The following is a 17,741-nucleotide window of genomic DNA, read 5'->3' as shown; positions in this document are numbered from 1 at the left end:
GCTGTGGTTTCCTGAGCTGCGGGCTGCATCCCATGGGGGTCGACCCACTCCCAGCATGCTTCCCCAGGGTCAAGGGGCGTGGCGGGTCATGTTTCACAGTACAAGGACTGCTGGCTGGCCTGGGTCCACTGTCCACACAGGCGGTCCCTCGCCCAGGACAGTGAGGACAAGGGGCCGGGCCCAGTGCCAACCACGCCAGCCTGAGCTTCAGAGTGGCCACCACCAGCACCCGGGGCACAGGCAGCTGGAAACTGAAGTGCTCCTGGAGGAAAGAAGCCCTCCTCGGCCAGCCCCGGAGACACAAGGGCTCCCCGCACAAGGCCATCTCCGGCGCAGACCGCACAGGGCAGCCAGACGGCTGAGCTCAGTTTCTGGAACAGACAGAAGTCAGGACCACGGGCACGAGCTGCAGTGGTCACACGGGAGGAGGCAGCAGTCCTTATCCGGCACGCGCGTGTGTGCTCAGCCAAGCCCACGCACCCAGGGCTGGTAACCGGCCTCAGGAGCAGCTTCCCCACCACCAAGAACGAGCACCGGTGGCTCCCGCGCCCGCTGGGAGGGGAGGGGACATGTCTTACGCAGCCCCCGGCAAAGACTCGGCTGGAGGAGTGAGCGCCCAGGCAAAGGAAGCCGGGAGACGGGGCACGGCTGGGAGCCCCCGCGTTGCCCTCTACAAGATCCTCAGACATAGCACCACAAAAGAGAAGTGTACAAAGTCAGCACCAAGTTTCACTTAATTATCATCTACAGAAAACGTGGCTCCCTGTCTGGGCCCTGCAGGAAGGCGAATGGAGAAAGGCAGCCGGCGTCTGCACCTAGGTGGGCGCAGGAAAAGCACGGCACCAGATTCTTTTTCCTTCCCCGTAGGAAAAACACTCCGGATCTAATAATAAGCAAAGAAAAAACTGGCCTGGGAAAGGGGTCTGGCGCCTGCTTTTGCCCTGGCAGCGCGGCTTCTGGCTGACCCCGGCAAATTTCCAATGCGTTTGTATTCTTGTGGGGCGGAGCTTGCTACCTGCTGCGAGAATGAGACCAGACCCAGACAGGGCGCTTCACCCCACCTTCCGGGTCTCCCGGCAGGCCTGAGGCTGGGTTTCCACGCACGACTGAAAGGCAGGCACACTTAACATTTATAACAATACAATACAAATATTTACTTAAAACTCACAAAAACATAAGCACCTTTAATCCATCGGAAAGGCATATGCAGAATGACGTTTGGCCTCTACATGGATTGTGTTGAGGGTTGTTAAAAACAGGCTTCGGCGACCTTCGTGCAAGGCTGGCCTCAGCTCGTTTTTCGACGGTCAGGGGAAATACACATTTTCAAGTTGAATTAAAATAAAACTGAGAGAGATCCAAATACTGCCACCCCACCCCCACCCCTGCCAACCGTCCGCGATGCGGTCCATCCGAGGATAAGCCAGCGTGGGCGGGGCGGTGGCCGGTCCCTCCCCTTGGCGCGCGGTGTAGACGGAACGTGGGTGTGGCCCGAGAGGCAAGGCGCAGCTAGGTCATGTGATTCAGCTCCGGTGGGGACACGGCTCTCTCCCTGTCCGCTTTCCAGGTGCTCGGGGTCGGGCACTGCGTGGTACCAGGGCGCGGGTGCAGATGAATTCGAGCGGGAGGGGCGTGAGAAGCCTTCGCTGTCTGGGGTGACGACACGTGCATGGACACTCACAGAGGGTGTGCTGAGGTCACGAGGTTGCTCGGGAGACCAGGGTGCTGTGGGCCGCGCCTAGCCCATGAAGCAAGCCTGCCCCACTTCAAATCCAAATTTCTGTGACGTGTCGCCGAAGTCGTTGAACATGATGTCCACGATGGGCACCTGCTCCACTTTGGGGGTGTCTATCTCCAGCACCGTCTTCTGGTAGCCTTTCCTGGTCTGGGAAGGAGACAGGCGGGTGTGGTTAAGAACTGTGGGCCTCCTGTGGCTGCCACCACCACAGGCTCGCTTGGGGGTCTCTTCCCCTGCCTACTCCACAAGCCACTCGGGTGCATGGCACCATGGCCACATGCACTTGGCAAGTGTTGAAGGAAACACAGCCGTCTGACAGTGCTTTAACCGTCACGGTCATCTGAAGCCACTGTGCAGTCCCGGAGCAACATGGAGCCCGTCTCAGAAGGGGCCCTGCCCCCTGCCCCCTGCCCCCTGCCCCCTGCCCTGGAGATACCCCTCGCACCAGGCCCCTGGCAGCAGGACAGCTCCGATGCTTTATATCTAGACCTCCCGCAGAAGCCTTTTGCTGTTCGGGGGTGGGGGACGCTTTTGAAAGGTGACCGAATCACCCGACGCCAATGCGGGTTTGCTATTAGGAGGCGGGGCCTGGCTGGAGGGGGGCACTGAGGGCGTGGCCTCGCCTGCGCAGCTGCACCCGGCGGCTCCTCCCCTCCCCCTGCTTCCTGTCACCACGCCCTGAGCGGCTCTCCTCCCCTTAGACGCTTCTGCCTTGCCACTGACCACATGGGGATAGAAACTGCTGAAGCGTGAGTCGTGAGGAATCTCTCGCTGCAGTGGGGACATCAGTATTATGTCCTAGAGATGGGCAAGCGCCCATCCAGGGCAGCTACAGAACCAAGATCAAAACAAGGGGATTTTTGTTTCATAGTGGACAGTGGTCTCAGCAGAGTGCCCAGCCAAGTGCAGGGTCTCTGCCGCCCCCCTGGGAGCTCAGGGCAGGCAGGGACCCTGGGCAGGAGGAGGGGCCACTTTACCAGGCACAGGGAGGAGAAGAACCTGCACACCGCACCTCAGAGGAGTCCTGGGTAGTGCACGGCCTGCTTGGTGGTTGGCACACACCCCTCGATGAGGCCAGCAGGGCCCCGGAGGCAGCGTGCAGCCCCTCTTTGGATGAGCAACCTTCCGGAAAGGCTCCTCCCTCTCAGGTCCCGTGTGCCAGACCGAGGGAGGCATGCCATGCTGTGGTCCCCAAAGCCACCCAAATCCAGCCCCAGGTGTCGGGGGCAGAGTGACGAGGCTACCTGGCCCTGCAGTCGGGTCCGCTTTTGGAGACAGGGGTACCTGATTCCACATCCCTCCCTTGGGACACCCGTGGACCCCATGTCCTGGACAGAAACCAGGTTTACACTCGGAGCTGGGTCCGAGGAGCACTGTCTCCAGGACCCTGTCCCTGCAGAGGTCCTGAAATGAAGGGCAAGTTGCGAGGGTTCCCTGGATGGGCACCAGGGCTGGGGTGCAGCTGGCAGAAGGGCCCTCATGACGTGAGGCCAGTCCTGGCTCTGCGCTGCTCGAGGCCCTGGCTCTGCCCTGCCCTGCCCTGCCCGAGGTCCTGGCCCTGCCCTGCCCTGCCCTGCCCTGCCCGAGGTCCTGGCCCTGCCCTGCCCTGCCCTGCCCTGCCCTGCCCGAGGTCCTGGCCGGATTCAGGGAGCTGAATGTATTCCTAAGTGCTCACTAACCCTGACCCACGGGTGATGACAGAGGCAATCAGATCAGAGGGTGCAGCCCACAGGGGCAGAGAATGCTTGTACAAAGTGGCCCTAGATGGGCCCCTTGTCCCTTCCCTGCCAATGAGGATGCAGGGACAGGCAGCCTTCCGCACCCCCGACGGGAACGTCTCCAGGACCCGGCCCCACTGGCCCGTACACCCAAGCATCCCCCAACTCCCCCACCCATGGAGCTGTGCACAGTGTGTGCCTGTGGTCTGCCGGTGGCTGGGCTGCAGACATCTGTCATGGAGGCCCCAAGCCCTACCCAGCCCCGCTGTGCCCATACTGGGAGCCAGGTTCTAAGCTGCTGCAAACAACAGATAAGGAATATACTCGTCATGCCTCAGTTTCCCCAAAGCAAGTGGCGTGCACAGAAGCGGGCTAAGGACATCGAACCACGATGGGTTGGTTCCTCCTGTGGGCGCGTCCAGCTCCACTTCCCACACTGTCCTTCCCAGAGCCTGCTTAGTAAGAGCGCCCTGCACACCCGGCTGGGCCTGGAGGGGTGGGCACGAGGTGGGCTCACAGGACCGGAGCCCCGTCCACCCTGGGGACTCTGCTCTCAAGCTCTGGGGTAAGACCAGAGCCTGCACCTTCAGAAGCCGGGAGTCTCCGGCCATGCTGCTTTTCATGGCCGGCTGGCTGTCCTTTGTCAAAGGCCCCAGAAGGACCTTGCTGTTGGGTAGGTAGCCCAGTAGGCCCACAGCACAAATGTCGACGGTCCCCAACCCTGTAGAATGTCCTGGGCAGGCCACACAGACCCCAAGGGCACCCCTTTGCCATGTCAGGGCCACCCCAGTGCGTGGCCGCGGCACTCCACGTCCAGGGAAAGGGAAGCGGGCCAGCAGGCACGCCTGCGTCTACACACGGCACCCTCCAAGGACCCTGCAGCCGACTGGGGAGGCAGAGCCCCCACCCGTCAGCCTGCAAGGAAGAGCCAGATGCCGCGGCCACGTCTGCACACCACCTCCTTGCGCTCCACTCCCTCGCCTGGTCCAACCAGGGTCCCAAGTGAGATCGATGCGTGGCCCTGCCTGGGCCTGCACGATGCCGTGACCACAGGGAGCCATGTGGTATCAGGGACAAAGCATGGAGTCGCGCCCTGATTGCCACCCCAGGATGGGGAACTGTAGGCCTCATGGCAGCAGCCGCAGCCACAGCCTCTCCCCAACCCAGGCCCGGCAGCTCATGTGCTGAGCCAGCAGGTAACACCACCGGATTTATAGGACCCCTCTGCTCCAATTATCAGGCGCTCAGGGAGGGGCAAATTTGAGGCAGGCCGCAGCCCATGGTTGCCTTACCAAGTTATTCCAGAAGCATAAATAACCATTACTGGCCCACAACGGCCCCCTGGGGGCGCACAAAGCTGTGCAAACAGCGGAATTTATGTGGCGGCCGCCCTGGCCCTCTTGCCCAGTGATTTGTGCCCCTGTGGGGCCGGCTGTTCAGCAGCGCTGTCCATCAGGTACCCCAACTTCTCAAGCTGTTATTGTGACATGAATCAAGCTGACCTCCTGTCACTGGCCTCTGACCCCCCAGGGAGCCCGAGGTCATGACCTTTCCGAGTTAGGAGGGCCTGGTGGCACTGCAGGTCCAGGCTGTGCAGCTGCCACTCACTGCCTGGAGGGCACCACAGACCCACCTCTGCGTGCCCTCTGCCATCCCTTCCCCCTTGTCCCAGCTGCCCCAGGGCAGACTTCTCAGCGAGGCTGCTGCTGAGCCGTTGTCCTCGGCTCTCCCCAAGGCAGGCCCGCTTCCTGCCTCTCCAGCCCCAGCCACCATTCCGGCTGGATGTCCCCAACCCTGTGCCTGGCCTCTGCTTCCCAAAGCTCAAAGGACCTCAGCAGAGAGGAGACAGCGTGACCCAGGAGGTTTCTGGGGCAGCACATGCTATGACACCTGGCCACGCCCAGGAGCCACTGACAACAGCGTGGACACTGGGAACCAGTGGGCGCCACACCCAAGGGACGGCCCTGAGCGATAACCACAGCCCTGGGTGCCGGGCCAGGGTCACAGGGGAGGGTTGGGGTTGTTGCGTGGGCCATGGGAGGGCACCTGGGCCAAGTGAAGGGAATGGGGTCCCCTGTCAGGGAGTGACAGCAGGGGGCTCCGTCAGGTTTCCTGGTGCCCCACCTCCACTGCGAGGCCACAGCAGGGGCACACATCCGAGGACCTCCACAAGACCAGAGACGTGACCATCTCCCAGGATCCAAGGACACACCCAGACCCATGTGGCAGGGTGACGTGAGCGCCCACGGAGGGGCGCAGCGCGCCGGGCCACGCCCTCGGAAGGGCCCCGAGGATCCGGAAGTGAGACGCTGACCCCGGGTGGGTGGCACCAAGGAGCACTCACCGCGCATCCGTCCGTCAGGGCGCGGATGTAGGGGCTGTTGTCGTAGGACATCTCCTCGTCGTTGGAGCCCAGGAAGCGCATGGCCTTGTCGTAGCTGCCCGTGGCGGCGTCCTGCCAGGCCACTGACTGGTAGCAGTGGTAGGTGATGTTCTGGTGGGCGGAGGCACTCAGCAGCCTCAGGAAGGCCATCTGCACCACGCCCACGGGGTTGCCTTCTGCGTCCATGTAGGAGAGCTGTGGGAGGGGCCAGTGAGGGTGGGCTCAGCAGGGTGGGGACACGGTTGCACACAGGGCCCGGGAGGGCAGGGGCCCGAGCCACAGCCGGCCAGCTTGATCAGATTGATCAGAGCCCGCAGTGTGGGTAGGTCCCCGCCTCACCCCTCGGCTGGGGTGGCCTGGCGCTGTGCCACCCCGGTGTCCGCCGCTGCTCCCCCTCTGCCCCGCCTCCCTCCTTCCTTCTGCCACCCGGGCACCTGCGAGCCGCAGATGAGCCTGCTCGCCCCTCCCCACACTCTGGGCCCGAATGCTTGGAACGTGTGGGACCCACAGGCACAAGTGCCCTTGGAAGCGCGGGTTGCACTGAGGCAGGCCTCCTGGGGCTCCGGCCCTGTCCCTGGGCCTGGGGGCCAGGAATGCGGCTTCTCCCATGGGAACCGAGAGTGCAGGGAGCAGGAGGACACTCTCTGGGGCCCCTCTGCCCCCAGGCCCGGCCTGTCCTCTGGCCCTGAGCCCCCAGGGCTCCTCTCTGTGCCTGACCCCGCCCCCTCTGCACCAGGCCTGCTGGTAGGGAGTCTGCCACTCCCTGGCCCCAGCCCTAGGGCATGTGCCTTGCTTCACGGGCACCCGAGCCTCTCTGCATCCCTCCACACCAGCGCTGGTCCTCCTCCTGGGGAGCCTGCTGCCTCATGTGCCAACCCTGCTGGATCAGGGGTGATTCAGGGCAGGCACATATGCCCGACGCCCGTCAAGGAAGGTGCCGTGTGGGCATGGAAAGCTCTGTGAGGCCTGGCCACAGGGCTGGGACTACAAACTAGCCGAGATCACCAGGCGTGGGGCGTCCCAGGATGGCATCTAGCAGGGCCGCTCCCTTCCTAGGGAGGAGGCGCAGACACTTGCGGGTGCCTACGGTGCTGCACGGGTGGCCGGGGCTCTGGCTCCGTGACTCACTGGAAGGCCCCCATCTCTACCTCACCCGTGGTGGCCATGGGAAGAACAAGGTGCCGCCGGCGGGATGCCAGCACTGGGCTGCACTGCTCGGCCGGGCAGGGGCTGGCCCGGGGCATCCTGGGACGAGAGTTTCAATGTCTGCACCGCTTTTGCAAATGTGCATTTTGTACAATATCACACAGATGAAGATGTGACTGGGACTTAGGCCCTGTCCAGGGAGCCTGGCGACTGGCCAAGCCCGTCCCGTCTGGGGCTTGGTGTCAGGGACCAGGCAGAAAGCCCAGCGTCCAGCACTAGAGGCGTTACCCGGGCAGCAGTGGCCCCGACACTGCTGTTGGCCCCCAAAAGGGGTGTGAGACATACAGGGGACCCTGGGACCAGTGCTGGTGGGAGGATGGGAGCAGAAAGGCAGGGGGCAACCTTGGCACCGCCTCAGTCAGCAAAATCAGAAAGTGTGGAGGGAGGGAAGGAGGGGGCAGCAGGCCTGGGACCCCACTTCCTGACACCAGCGTGGTATGACACCCCCTGGGACCCCAAGGTACAAGTAGACCGTACGCCCTCACAGGCAGTGACGGTGGCCTGACCATCAGACCTGCAAAGGAAAGCCGAGTACCAACCGAGATCCGGGCCATCGGTGCTCCTGGAGGAAAGGTGACTGACTCCAGAGAGGGCGCATGCGGGGAGGGGCCTGGACACAGGAGGACCTGGCCGGAGCCCCGCGGAGGGACCCCTGCCCCTACCATGGTGGCCTGGCCCAGGCAGCCGGCTCAGGCCCAGGCTGAGCCCGCCCAGCAGAGGCCTCTGTCCGTCTCTCACCACTGTTACGTTCAGAGAGCCAGATGGGCACCCAGTACCCTGCACGAGGCAGGGCCGTCCTGGGTCACCCTGCACCTCTGCCACTGTCACCTGTCTGAGAAATGACACGGGGCAGGTGGAGGTGGCCGAGAGGGCTGGCGACTGGACACCACCTCCGAGTGAGGAAGTCAGGCTGGGGTCGGGGAAGCTGTCCCTGGAGGCCCAGGCCACCCAGATAGGGGGCAGCCAGTGATAAGCTAGGACTTGCCCCTTCCCGGACAGGGCAGCTTCACCCATGGACTCCTCCCTGCCTGACCCTTTTGCCCCATGTCCCCATGTCCCCTGCCCTTGTCCTCCCGAGCGCTGGCCCTTCGCGGTCCTTCTGTGTACCAGGGGTGCTGCTCCAAGGACAGTGCAAACAGGTGAAGGGGAGGAAAAGGTGAGAGGAGGAGGACGGGACAGACACCTGTGTCCGCAGCAAGGGACAGCAGGCAAGCTCCGGAGAGGCAGCTGAGGGGAGCAGGAGCTGGCTGTCTGGGAGCTGTGCTGAGGAGGGTCAGCCCTGAGCCTACAGGACGAGGACTTCAGAGGCGAAGAGTGGGCAAAGGCAGCTGGGAGCCGCAGCTCTGAATCTATGGGAGACCTGGCCTCTGCGTCCACCCAGAGAGGCGGCTGCTAGGAGGAAGTGGCCATGGGCTGATGGCACTCAGAGTGCCCTGGTGACTGAGGACTCTCGGGACGGGGACAGAGGAAGGGTCTGAGCTCAGCAGGGAACCCAGAGCTGTCCCTAGAGTGAAGCCTGTCCCTCCGCCGGGCGAGGACCACAGCACCTCTCAGGTTAACCCGGAAGAGGCTCAGATCGCTGTGGGGAGCAGGATGAAGCACAGCTCAGCTCCCGCCTCAGCGCCAACCGGAGGGCTGTCCTATCTGCACAGCCACGGAGGATGACAGCCACAGCCCGGGGCACGAGCAGTACCTGGGGATGCGCAGGGCAGGTGCCTGGAGGACACTTTTCTTTAAGCTCAGCACCTGCGCCTGCTGCCTGCTGGCCCTGACGGCCTTCTGCCTGTCTGCCTGGGACCTCAGTGTCCACGCAGCGGCCGTGACCTGGGCTCAGCACAGCCACTCAGCCCATCGCCACCTAACTCTCACTTGGCCCGCTGCTCCCTAGCTCAGTGGAGAGCCATCTGCCCGCTGCCAGGCCTGAGAGCAGCCGCAAGGCTGCAGGAGAAATCTCATGCAGGCTGAGCCCTGCTGTCACGTGCCATGGAGCGGTGTGGCCAAAGGGGCAGGAGCAGGCGTGGCCCGGCATTGGTGGCGAGGGGGCCATGCAGAGCTGAGAGCCAGGCCGAGCCGCAGCAGGCAGCACGGGGCGGCCACTTACCAGGGAGCCACGCTTGTACTGACTATACCAGGTAGAGGGCCGCTCTTTGGGCCAGCGGGCCATTTTACTCTGCAAGATAGGAGACGGGCGCATTTAAAGTGACAACCGCTGGGGACGGAGGGGCCACCTTACCAGTTTACCACGCTTGAATTCACTGAACCAGGAACCCGGGTTTTCTTTGGGCCAAGAAGTGATCCTGGCCTACACATGGCGCAGGCGTGGTGGGAGGGAGAGAAACAGAAAAGGAGAGGGTTACTTTCCCGGCTTCCACCTGGACACCCGGTCCCCTGGTCCCTATGTCCTGCCAAGCGACCTCTGCCTCCCTGCCACAAAGACCAGAGGCTGCCCTGGGTAACAAGAGCGCCAGGCCGCCTGGAGCCAGGCCAAGTGCCCGGGTCCCAGCAGGACCACACGTGGAGCTGGGCCAGTGCTGGCAGGGAGTGCGGGACGCCTGAGGGAGGTGACCAGCTGTGTCAGCGCTGCCGAGAGGCCAGGCTGTCTGGCTGCTCTCTTCTTACACTCACTCCCTAGGGGCACGGTGCACTCACCACAGCCACCGCCTGGGGTGTGTGTGTGTGTGTGTGTGTGTAGCACCTCACCTCTGAGGCTGCTCTGCCCTGACAAGGAAACAAAGCTGAAATTACAGGGCCCAGAGGGCTTGGTCACATGACAGCCTCTGCCCCCTGGATCCCTCAGGACCAGGCAGTTGCATGGGCTCAGGGACACTGGGGGTGAAAGGACGGCATCTGAGCAAGGGCCACGGCTGGGAGGTGAGAGCCACCGGGGCCCACGGCCCCGCCTGGCATGCATAGGGCTGGCGGGGGCTGTGCTCAGGAGCCAGGCCCCAGGGGCTCACGAGGAGACAGGGGTCTGAGTCCTCATCTGCTGAGCCAGGCTGTCTCGGCGGAGCATGGCAGGAGCCAGGGCGGCAGAAGGCGACCGCTAGAGGACAGGCAGCAGCCAGATGCCTGCCAGAGACTACGCTCCCTCCTGTTTCCAGAGCTGCCGCCTTCAAGGGTGATGTTCCTCGGCCAGAGAGTGGCACAGGCAGGCTTCACCCCAGACACCTGCTTCACCAGCTCCCAAGAGGCCTGGTGCCCAGAGTCACCAGAGACAGTAGTTTCCTTTCACTCTGGGCCGAGGGCTGGCCCAGCTCACAGGCACCTGCTGGTCCACGTATGTGGAAGAGAGCGAGGAGCCGGGGTGTGTGTGGGGAGGGTACTTCAGAGCCCGGCTCGGTACTGTGCACGCCAGCAGTGGCTCTCCGGGAAGCCTGGGCTAGCGTGTCTGTCCCGAGGCCACCTGCAGAGGGCACAGAGTGACCAGAGGGCAGGGAGGTGTCTTTCCCATCTGAGTTCTGTTCTAGGCCTCTGGAGAGATGGAAGGAAAAGATGAGGCCCTGGGCTTGGAGTCTGGTGAGCTCATCGGGACAGAAACAGTCAGGAGGAGGATAGGAAGGATTGGGGTACAGGAGCCCACAAATCTTCCCGCTCCTGCTGCTGCCAGCTGGCGCCCGACCCACGGGGGTGCCAGTGCTTATGGAGTTCACAGCGTGCTTTAGAGGCTAATGTGGCCCCTGGGGAGGACCACACTGCTCTCTCGCTCTCGCTCCCTCTGGCAGGAAGCTGCTCCTTGGGCAACAGGCTACTGACTAGATGAAAGGACCCCCAGGAGCCCCAGTGAGCCTCAGAAAACAGCCAGGGCCATGACAGTATCTGTCTACACACCTCAACTGGATTCTTGGTTACCTTCTCAGGTAATGGGGCTACCTCGACCTTGTCCATGACCTGGGATGCACTCGACACCCCCACCCACACATGCACACACACACGCACACACGCTCGCACACACATGCACACCGCTCGTGCACGCAGCCCCACGAACGCAGACTACCAGCGCAGCGCCGGGCCCGGGAAGGCCATTGCTGTACTTAGCTGGCCCTGCAGCAGACCCTTGCAAGCAAGAGCCCCAATCCTGCCCCCAGCTCTTTACTCAAGCAGCTTGAAGACAACGCGGGGCAGTCAGGAACCTCAAGCAAGTCCTGGGGAGTAAGCTGCTCCAGAATTCAGGCCCTTGGCAGCTTTCAGGAAATGCCTCTAGCTTGCTTCTTTATCCTTCGCAGCTTTGGGCAGGCCCCAGGCTGGGAGCACAGCTGAGCTCCAGGAAAGGCACGGCCCAGGGCTGGGAAGCCTCCCTGGGTCGGTGCCGACAGCAAGCAGCGCTAGCCGGCCACCCCCCACACTAACCGGCCCAGCTCTCAGGCCTCCCCAGCGAATCTGCTGGTCAGAGAAGCTCTGCACAGAGGAGGCCCTGCGGGTGCAATGGTCAGCTCCTGGCCTTCGCCTTTGGTTACACTGTGCATGTGAGATGTTGAGGCCAGCCAAGGCCCCAAGGGTACTCACCCCCTCCGATTTCTTGTCTGGGAAGATGCAGGTCGACCCTCCCGCTGTGAAGTTGCAGTAGACTTTAAAGGAGTCCCGGGAGCAGCCCTGGTTGGGGTCCACCCAGTATTCACCTGCAGCACAGAGGCAGGAGGCTGATCAGAAAGCTGCGCCTGGATGCTCGGAGCACGGGGACACCACAGTCTTGCATTTAAGCGCATGTGGTGGAGAGCATCGGGGCCTTCCCTAGGCTCCCTTCCCTGCACTCGCCTCCGCCTTCAAGGCCCATCAAGGGGTGAGGGGTGCGGACAGACCCATAAACACAACCGCTGTGGGGAGCAGCTGCCTAGGGGCCCAGGGCCGGGTGGGGACAGAAAGGCAGAGGACGCTCAGAACGCACTCCGGAAGCTCATGCATCTGGGGGTGAGTCTGCCGACCCATGGTGTCCCCCCGGCACCGAGAGGACTGCCCTCTGTCCCAGCGCCAGATCAGCAGCCAATGCAGTTCTGTCCCATAGGAGTCTGGCCTGAGCACTGTGACAGCCAGACTGAGTGGCCCTGTCCAGCGGCCCACATTTAAAGCATCTAATATGGATCCTGTCATGGTCTGTGTCCAGGTGTCCCTGCAAAGCCTCATGCAGTCATCAGGGCGGCTTCTAGAGTTGGTGGTTAATTCATGATCCAATGCTGGCATGTGGGTGTGGGTGCTGCACCCGCCTGAATGCAATATCAGGGAGGGAAAGAGGCTCGCTCACTGGGGCAGCCATGGCTCCTCCCTTCGCTCTTTGCTGCCATGAACGGCTGCCCTCTGCCACGCGCTGCTCTGCCTTGGAGCCAGCTGAGTACGGACTGAAACCTCCACTAACTGTGAGCTAAATAAACCTTTCCTTCCTTCATTTTGGGTGTCGGGTATTTTGTCCAAGCAACTAGAAAAAGTATCTGAGACAGATCCTGACCCCGACCCACGTGGGGCTGGCCAAGTGCCAGGCCGAGGGCACTGAGCCCCTGCCCATCTGCCTGCCCTCCCCCACAGCAGTTCCTGTCCCATCTACAGGGCAAGGACAGTGAGCCAGGCAGGTCCAGAGAAGTGAGGCCAGGTCTGCTTGGCCTCGGAGTCCAGCCTCTGCAGACCACTCGACCTGCCGCTGCCGTGAGTCACTGAGAGCCGTGCACCCTCCAGCCCCAGGACAGTGGGGGTGAGGAGGTGGTGTTGCCCACCCAGCCCCAGGCACAATGCGCTGGCCCGGCCCTCACCATCAGGGAAGTCGGGGTGGCAGAGCTGCAGGTCCTTGCAGGTGCGCGCGGGGTTTTGCTGTGTGCCCAGCGGCCGCTTCATCTGCTCGATCTCCAGCTTCAGTGAATTGAGTGAGCCGAAGATTTCCTCCATGCCATCAGCGTAGTCCATGTAGTTCTCGCCTGCTGCATCATCCAGCAGCTGGCTGGCATCGATGTTCCGCCGCGTCCGAGAAGCCTGGATCGGCAGGGGCTGGATGACCTCGCCCGGAGGGCCCTGCGTGCGGGAGGGGCGGTGGTGGGCGGGACAGGCCACAGCTGCAGGCCTTCCGCGCACCTGGTCTGTCCTCTAGCCTTAGCTGGACAAAAGGCCAGGCTTCGGGGGTGACCGGAGCACCCTTCTGACTCCACAGCTTCCCCGGGGCCAAACCCAGTGGGTGCTTGGGTGGAGGGTGTGGCTCCCCCTGGGAGGCCCTGCCGCCACAGGATGGGGTCCGGAGGCCGGAAGACCACAGGGGCGTCCTGCACGGTACTCACTGCACCTCAGCACACGAGAGCTTCCCCTGCACCTGGGGCCTGGGCTACTGCTCACCTGACACGTACACATGCATGCGCGGCACACACACACACACACGTGAGTGTGCATTCACATGTATACACAGGCAAACGTGTAAGTACATAAGCGGGCACACATGCGTATGCGTATACATACACAGATAAGCACATGTGCATGCATACGTGCATGTACATGACACACACACACACACACACACACACACACACACACACACGTCCTCTCCCTCCCAACCGTGCTTCCCAGGGCAGGCCTGCCGTGAGGCCAGGGTAAGCAGGCCAGGTGACTCATTTTCCCCTCCTGTGTCTCAGCCATCCCAGTCAGGCCAGACGGGTCTGACGGTTCGGGCAAGTGAGACCCGCAGACAGACATGCCCCAGAGTCTCCCCTCCCACCCCCCGCGTCCATGGCTACTCACTGGGGGCCCGGGGATTCCTGGCTGGCCTGCCTCACCCTTCGGGCCGGTGGGACCCTGGGGAGAGAGAAGCAGCACTTGGTCACCATGGGACGAGAGGTGCTGTCAGTGCCCCTGGGCTCCAGAATGGGCCTGGAGCCCGCTCCGATGGGGCAGGGGTGTGGCACGCCTCTTCCCTCCTAGAGGGCTGGGGGTACCGAGAGATGGCACCGTCTAGTGCAGGGAGCTGCAGCACAGCCCACTCCGAGTGACAGGGGCAGCATAGGAGACGCTTCTCAAAAGAAGTTCAAAGACGAACAGATGTAAGAAGAGGCGCTCAGCTTCATTAGCTCTTCTCCCGCTATGCCAGTGGTTCAGATATGGAACTGGCAAAGATTCCCGCCAACGGGCACGCGGGTGAAGAGAGCGGGGCTCCCCGGGCCGAGCACACACAGCAGAGCGCTGCCCGGCCTTGCGCGGAGCTGGGTGGAACAGAAGGATGCTGGGTAACAGGAAGGAAGGATGCCGGGTAACGTGGGGATGTGCGGCAGGCCCTGGTCACCAGAGGCCAGGCAGGGCAGGAGGAGGAAGGGGGGCCTGGATGACGGGAGCCGCAGCAGCCAGACAGCAGCAAGCCCCGAGTCCACAGCGTGCGGCCCTGAGCCACCCGCTGCTCGCTCAGACAGCCAGAAGTGAGGAAGGACCGACACGAAGTAGTGGGAGCCGGAGGCAAGTGTCAGTGACCCGGAGTTGGCAGGAGACACCACACCCGGGTCCTGAAACACAGCCCTGGGCCCCCCACTGCGTACAAGCACTGCATGTTAATAAAAAATGTAAAAAACAAAGAACCACTGAAGGACACAGAAATGCTTACTACCTCCTTAGACCGTTACTCATTCTAGATGCAAATCAAGTTACCGCCCTCCCCATAAATCTGTATGGTTAAAATAATTTTTAAATCCAGCAAGTGGAACACTAGCATTTTTGTTTTTCAAAAAAGTATGTAATATTAAAAATAAAGACCATCAACAATGCATCACAGAATAAGAGAGAGAGAGAGAGAGAGAGAGAGAGAGAGAGAGAGAGAGAGAGACAGGAGGAACCAGGCGGGACTCCTGCTCTCGGGGCGGGCTGGTGTGTCCCAGGCGACGCTGTTCTACCCACCCCTCCGGTCAGGGACACTTACCGAGGAGCCTTTAGCACCTTTAGGACCTGGCGGACCCTGCAGGGAGCAGAGAGAAGAGGGTTAGTCGGCAGAGCCCCACCCTGCCCAGGTTCCTTAGTGTGGTCCGAGTCCCCCACTGACAGGGGCCTCCTGGGGCCGTGTGGGCCTGAGGCTGACCAGCTGTGGTGCGTGGAGCCTCCGCCTTGGAACACCGGGTCCCAAACATAAGCACGGCCCAGGCTTGGGTGCTGGGAGGCGCCGACCCTGCTCAAGTGCCCCCACAGCGTCTCACAGACCTCTCCAGCCTCCCCCAACCAAGGCCCCCAATCCTCTTCCTCATTTCTATGACCTGGAGCCCAAACCAACCCAGGCCCTTCCTGTGGGTCTCAGCTGTGACTCTCGTGCCACCCCACCCCACCTTCCCAGATACACACCGGCAGGCCTGGGGGTCCCGGGGGGCCGAGCGGGCCGGAAGGACCAGTGATGCCCTGCAAAGGAGCACAGAGCAGAGATGAGCCAGATTACGAAGACTGGCAGCTCAGCCTCACTTGGGGACAGGCCCAGGGCCCAGGGCGTTGGTCACTTCACAAATCCGGTGACCCTCCAGCCTAGAGTCTTCTACCAGCAACGTGGCCCAGATGACAGTGGAGCTGGACATGGGAGGGGCCAGGTGTACACGGAGGGCTTTCCTTTGGGCAGTGGGGAACCTGCTGTCTAATTCACTGAGCCACAAGGCACAGAGCCACCTGGGTTCAGGAGTGCAGCCAGGGCCACGAGTACCACGCACCCCCAGCCCCAGGGCTTCCGTGGCTCCTGCTCTACCCTAGTCCATCTCCTTCAGGCCCAGGGTACTCTGGAAGGGCACACTGGCACAGTGGGATGAGCACCCTCGCCCCACCCAGGGGAGCATAGTGTCACACGGGTGTCTCCCCTTCCAGGCCCTGGTTCCCTCCCTCGGCCCTGCCCTCCTGTTCCAGCAGCAGGAAGCTGCAGGATGAGGCTGCCAACCCCCAGCAGCCACGCAGTCTTGGGGAAGTGCAGAGTCTGCAGGGCCTCGACCTCGGGGTGCAGGGCACAGAGCCGCTGCTCTGCCGTGAGGCACACAGGTGAGCGTGGCTGCCAGCTGCCCGAGACTTCTGAGCAGCGAGCTAGAGCTCAGGCTCTGGTCTGCGGGGGCACGGGGACAGATCTGGACAGATCTGAGGGCCCAGGGCAAAGGGGCATCTGCCTGCACGCAGGGTGCAGGGCCGGGACAGCACCTGGGCCAGCCCAAGTCCCCCTGGGCCCCAGGGTCCTCCTGGGTGCTGTGGTGGGAGAGATGCTCTCTGGGCGGCTTCAGCTCAAATACCTGTTCTCCTTTCGGGCCAGACGAGCCCTGGGGCCCCGGCAGGCCTCGGTCACCCTTTTCTCCCTGCTCTCCAGGTGGGCCAATGAGCCCAATCAGGCCAGGGTGTCCCTGTTGGAACAGGCAGGAGTGAGGGCTCGGAGCCGGGTGGAAGGGGCAGCAGCAGGCCAGCACAGCGATGACCGCCCTTCCTGCCTTCACCAAGGAAGCCTCAGAGAGGGGCGAGAGGCCACGGAGCGCCGAGGGTCCCCAGCTTGGAGAACAGCGGCGCTTCGCAGCCTCCTCCGGGCATGGCTGCCCAGTTCACCCAATGTTTGTAAAGGAATCAATGGAAGCAGGAAAAAATCCACACCAAGTAATAAAATCCAGGACCTTGCTGTCACAGAGCTCAGTGCACCAGCGCGGGATGTGGCCCTGGGTCCAAAGCAAGGACCACTCTGGAGTCCCCACGGCCCTCGCTGGGACCTTGTGCCCAGTGGGCAGTTCCAGGTGCCCTGAGTCCTTCAGGCTGCAGATCAACAGCTCTCGGAGCGTGGGACAAAGGCCAAGGGCCGCACTTACCTTTTCACCTTTGGGTCCAGAATCTCCTTTGAGCCCGGGCAGTCCTGGGGGACCCTGCACGAGGAGACAGAGGGGTCAATACCAGAGTCCCAGGGCTTCCTGGTGCCACCTGCCCCTCCTGAAGTCCCAGGGACATCACTCACCATGGGGCCGGGTGGTCCATCCGGGCCTGGGGATCCGGGGAGACCCTGTTCTCCCTGAAACACCAAGATCCTCTGTGAGAGACCATACCAAGCCCTGCCCCCGGTCCTCCGCCCCTCCCAGGCCCGCCTGAACCCCCTTACCACAGGGCCAGGGATCCCGCGCAGGCCGTCGGGGCCAGGCTTCCCTGGGGACCCCTGCGGGCCAATGGGGCCAGTCTTCCCAGGAGGGCCTTCCAAGCCAGCTTCTCCCTGTGGAGGGTGGACCACATGCTTGGGGGTTCAGGGCACCTGGCCCAGGCAGGACTCCTGATGGGATGCCCCAGAGGCCAATGCTGCACCCACAAATCTTATCTTGCTGAGCAGGCCAACCACCGCCAGGCTGCTGACGGCCAGGGGCATGCCCAGTGCACACGGCAGCACGGGCCCGAGGCCTCACGTCGGAAGTCTCGAGGTCCCGGAATCCTGCACCTTTGGCCTCGCCGGCTGCACTGATGGGGCCCGGCTTCCCAGACCACCCCCCTCCAACCCCTGGCCAGGATCAGGGCAGCCCCTCTGCCCGCTACTCCTGCCCTCGCCCTCCTGAGGTCCACACACAGCCGCGGGCTGGGCACGAGGCGCTCACCTTGGCTCCCTTCTCTCCTTGTCTGCCTTCAGGGCCTGCGGGGCCTGGGGGGCCCTGGAACAAAGATGAAGCCAGATGATGAGCTTAGGGGACCGGGAGTGGTGGGGCAAAGGCGGGGTGCGGCTGGGGTGTGGGGCAAGAGGCCTCGGGGAACAGCCAACGTGGATAAAGGCCTTGCA

General features: G+C 62.9%; 1 protein-coding gene across 3 annotated transcripts in view; it reads right to left on the bottom strand.

Moving 5' to 3' along the window:
• Positions 1-939: 939 nt before the first annotated feature.
• Col5a1 (collagen type V alpha 1 chain) overlaps positions 940-17,741 on the bottom strand; it is a 119,597-nt gene continuing 102,795 nt past the window's right edge. Inside the window, exons 54-66 of one of the 3 annotated variants that reach the window (XM_004640415.2) lie at positions 17,563-17,616; positions 17,082-17,189; positions 16,941-16,994; positions 16,798-16,851; positions 16,240-16,347; positions 15,326-15,379; positions 14,913-14,948; positions 13,751-13,804; positions 12,781-13,036; positions 11,549-11,661; positions 9,279-9,347; positions 5,801-6,034; positions 940-1,885 (exon numbers count right to left, since the gene is read on the bottom strand). In XM_004640415.2, the coding sequence (XP_004640472.1) occupies positions 1,739-1,885; positions 5,801-6,034; positions 9,279-9,347; positions 11,549-11,661; positions 12,781-13,036; positions 13,751-13,804; positions 14,913-14,948; positions 15,326-15,379; positions 16,240-16,347; positions 16,798-16,851; positions 16,941-16,994; positions 17,082-17,189; positions 17,563-17,616 (1,341 nt within the window). In that variant the 3' untranslated portion in view covers positions 940-1,738. Of the gene's footprint in view, positions 1,886-5,800; positions 6,035-9,146; positions 9,348-11,548; positions 11,662-12,780; positions 13,037-13,750; positions 13,805-14,912; positions 14,949-15,325; positions 15,380-16,239; positions 16,348-16,797; positions 16,852-16,940; positions 16,995-17,081; positions 17,190-17,562; positions 17,617-17,741 lie in introns of those variants that run through there. The other 2 variants (XM_023700506.1, XR_002817924.1) reach the window with 2 other exon arrangements.

This window comes from Octodon degus, unplaced genomic scaffold, assembly GCF_000260255.1.
Source record: "Octodon degus isolate 3935 unplaced genomic scaffold, OctDeg1.0 scaffold00123, whole genome shotgun sequence".
In the NCBI taxonomy this organism is placed as follows: Eukaryota; Metazoa; Chordata; class Mammalia; order Rodentia; family Octodontidae; genus Octodon; species Octodon degus.
The sequence above is the reverse complement of the archived record's forward strand: the minus strand, read 5'-3'. Positions and strand labels throughout refer to the sequence as shown.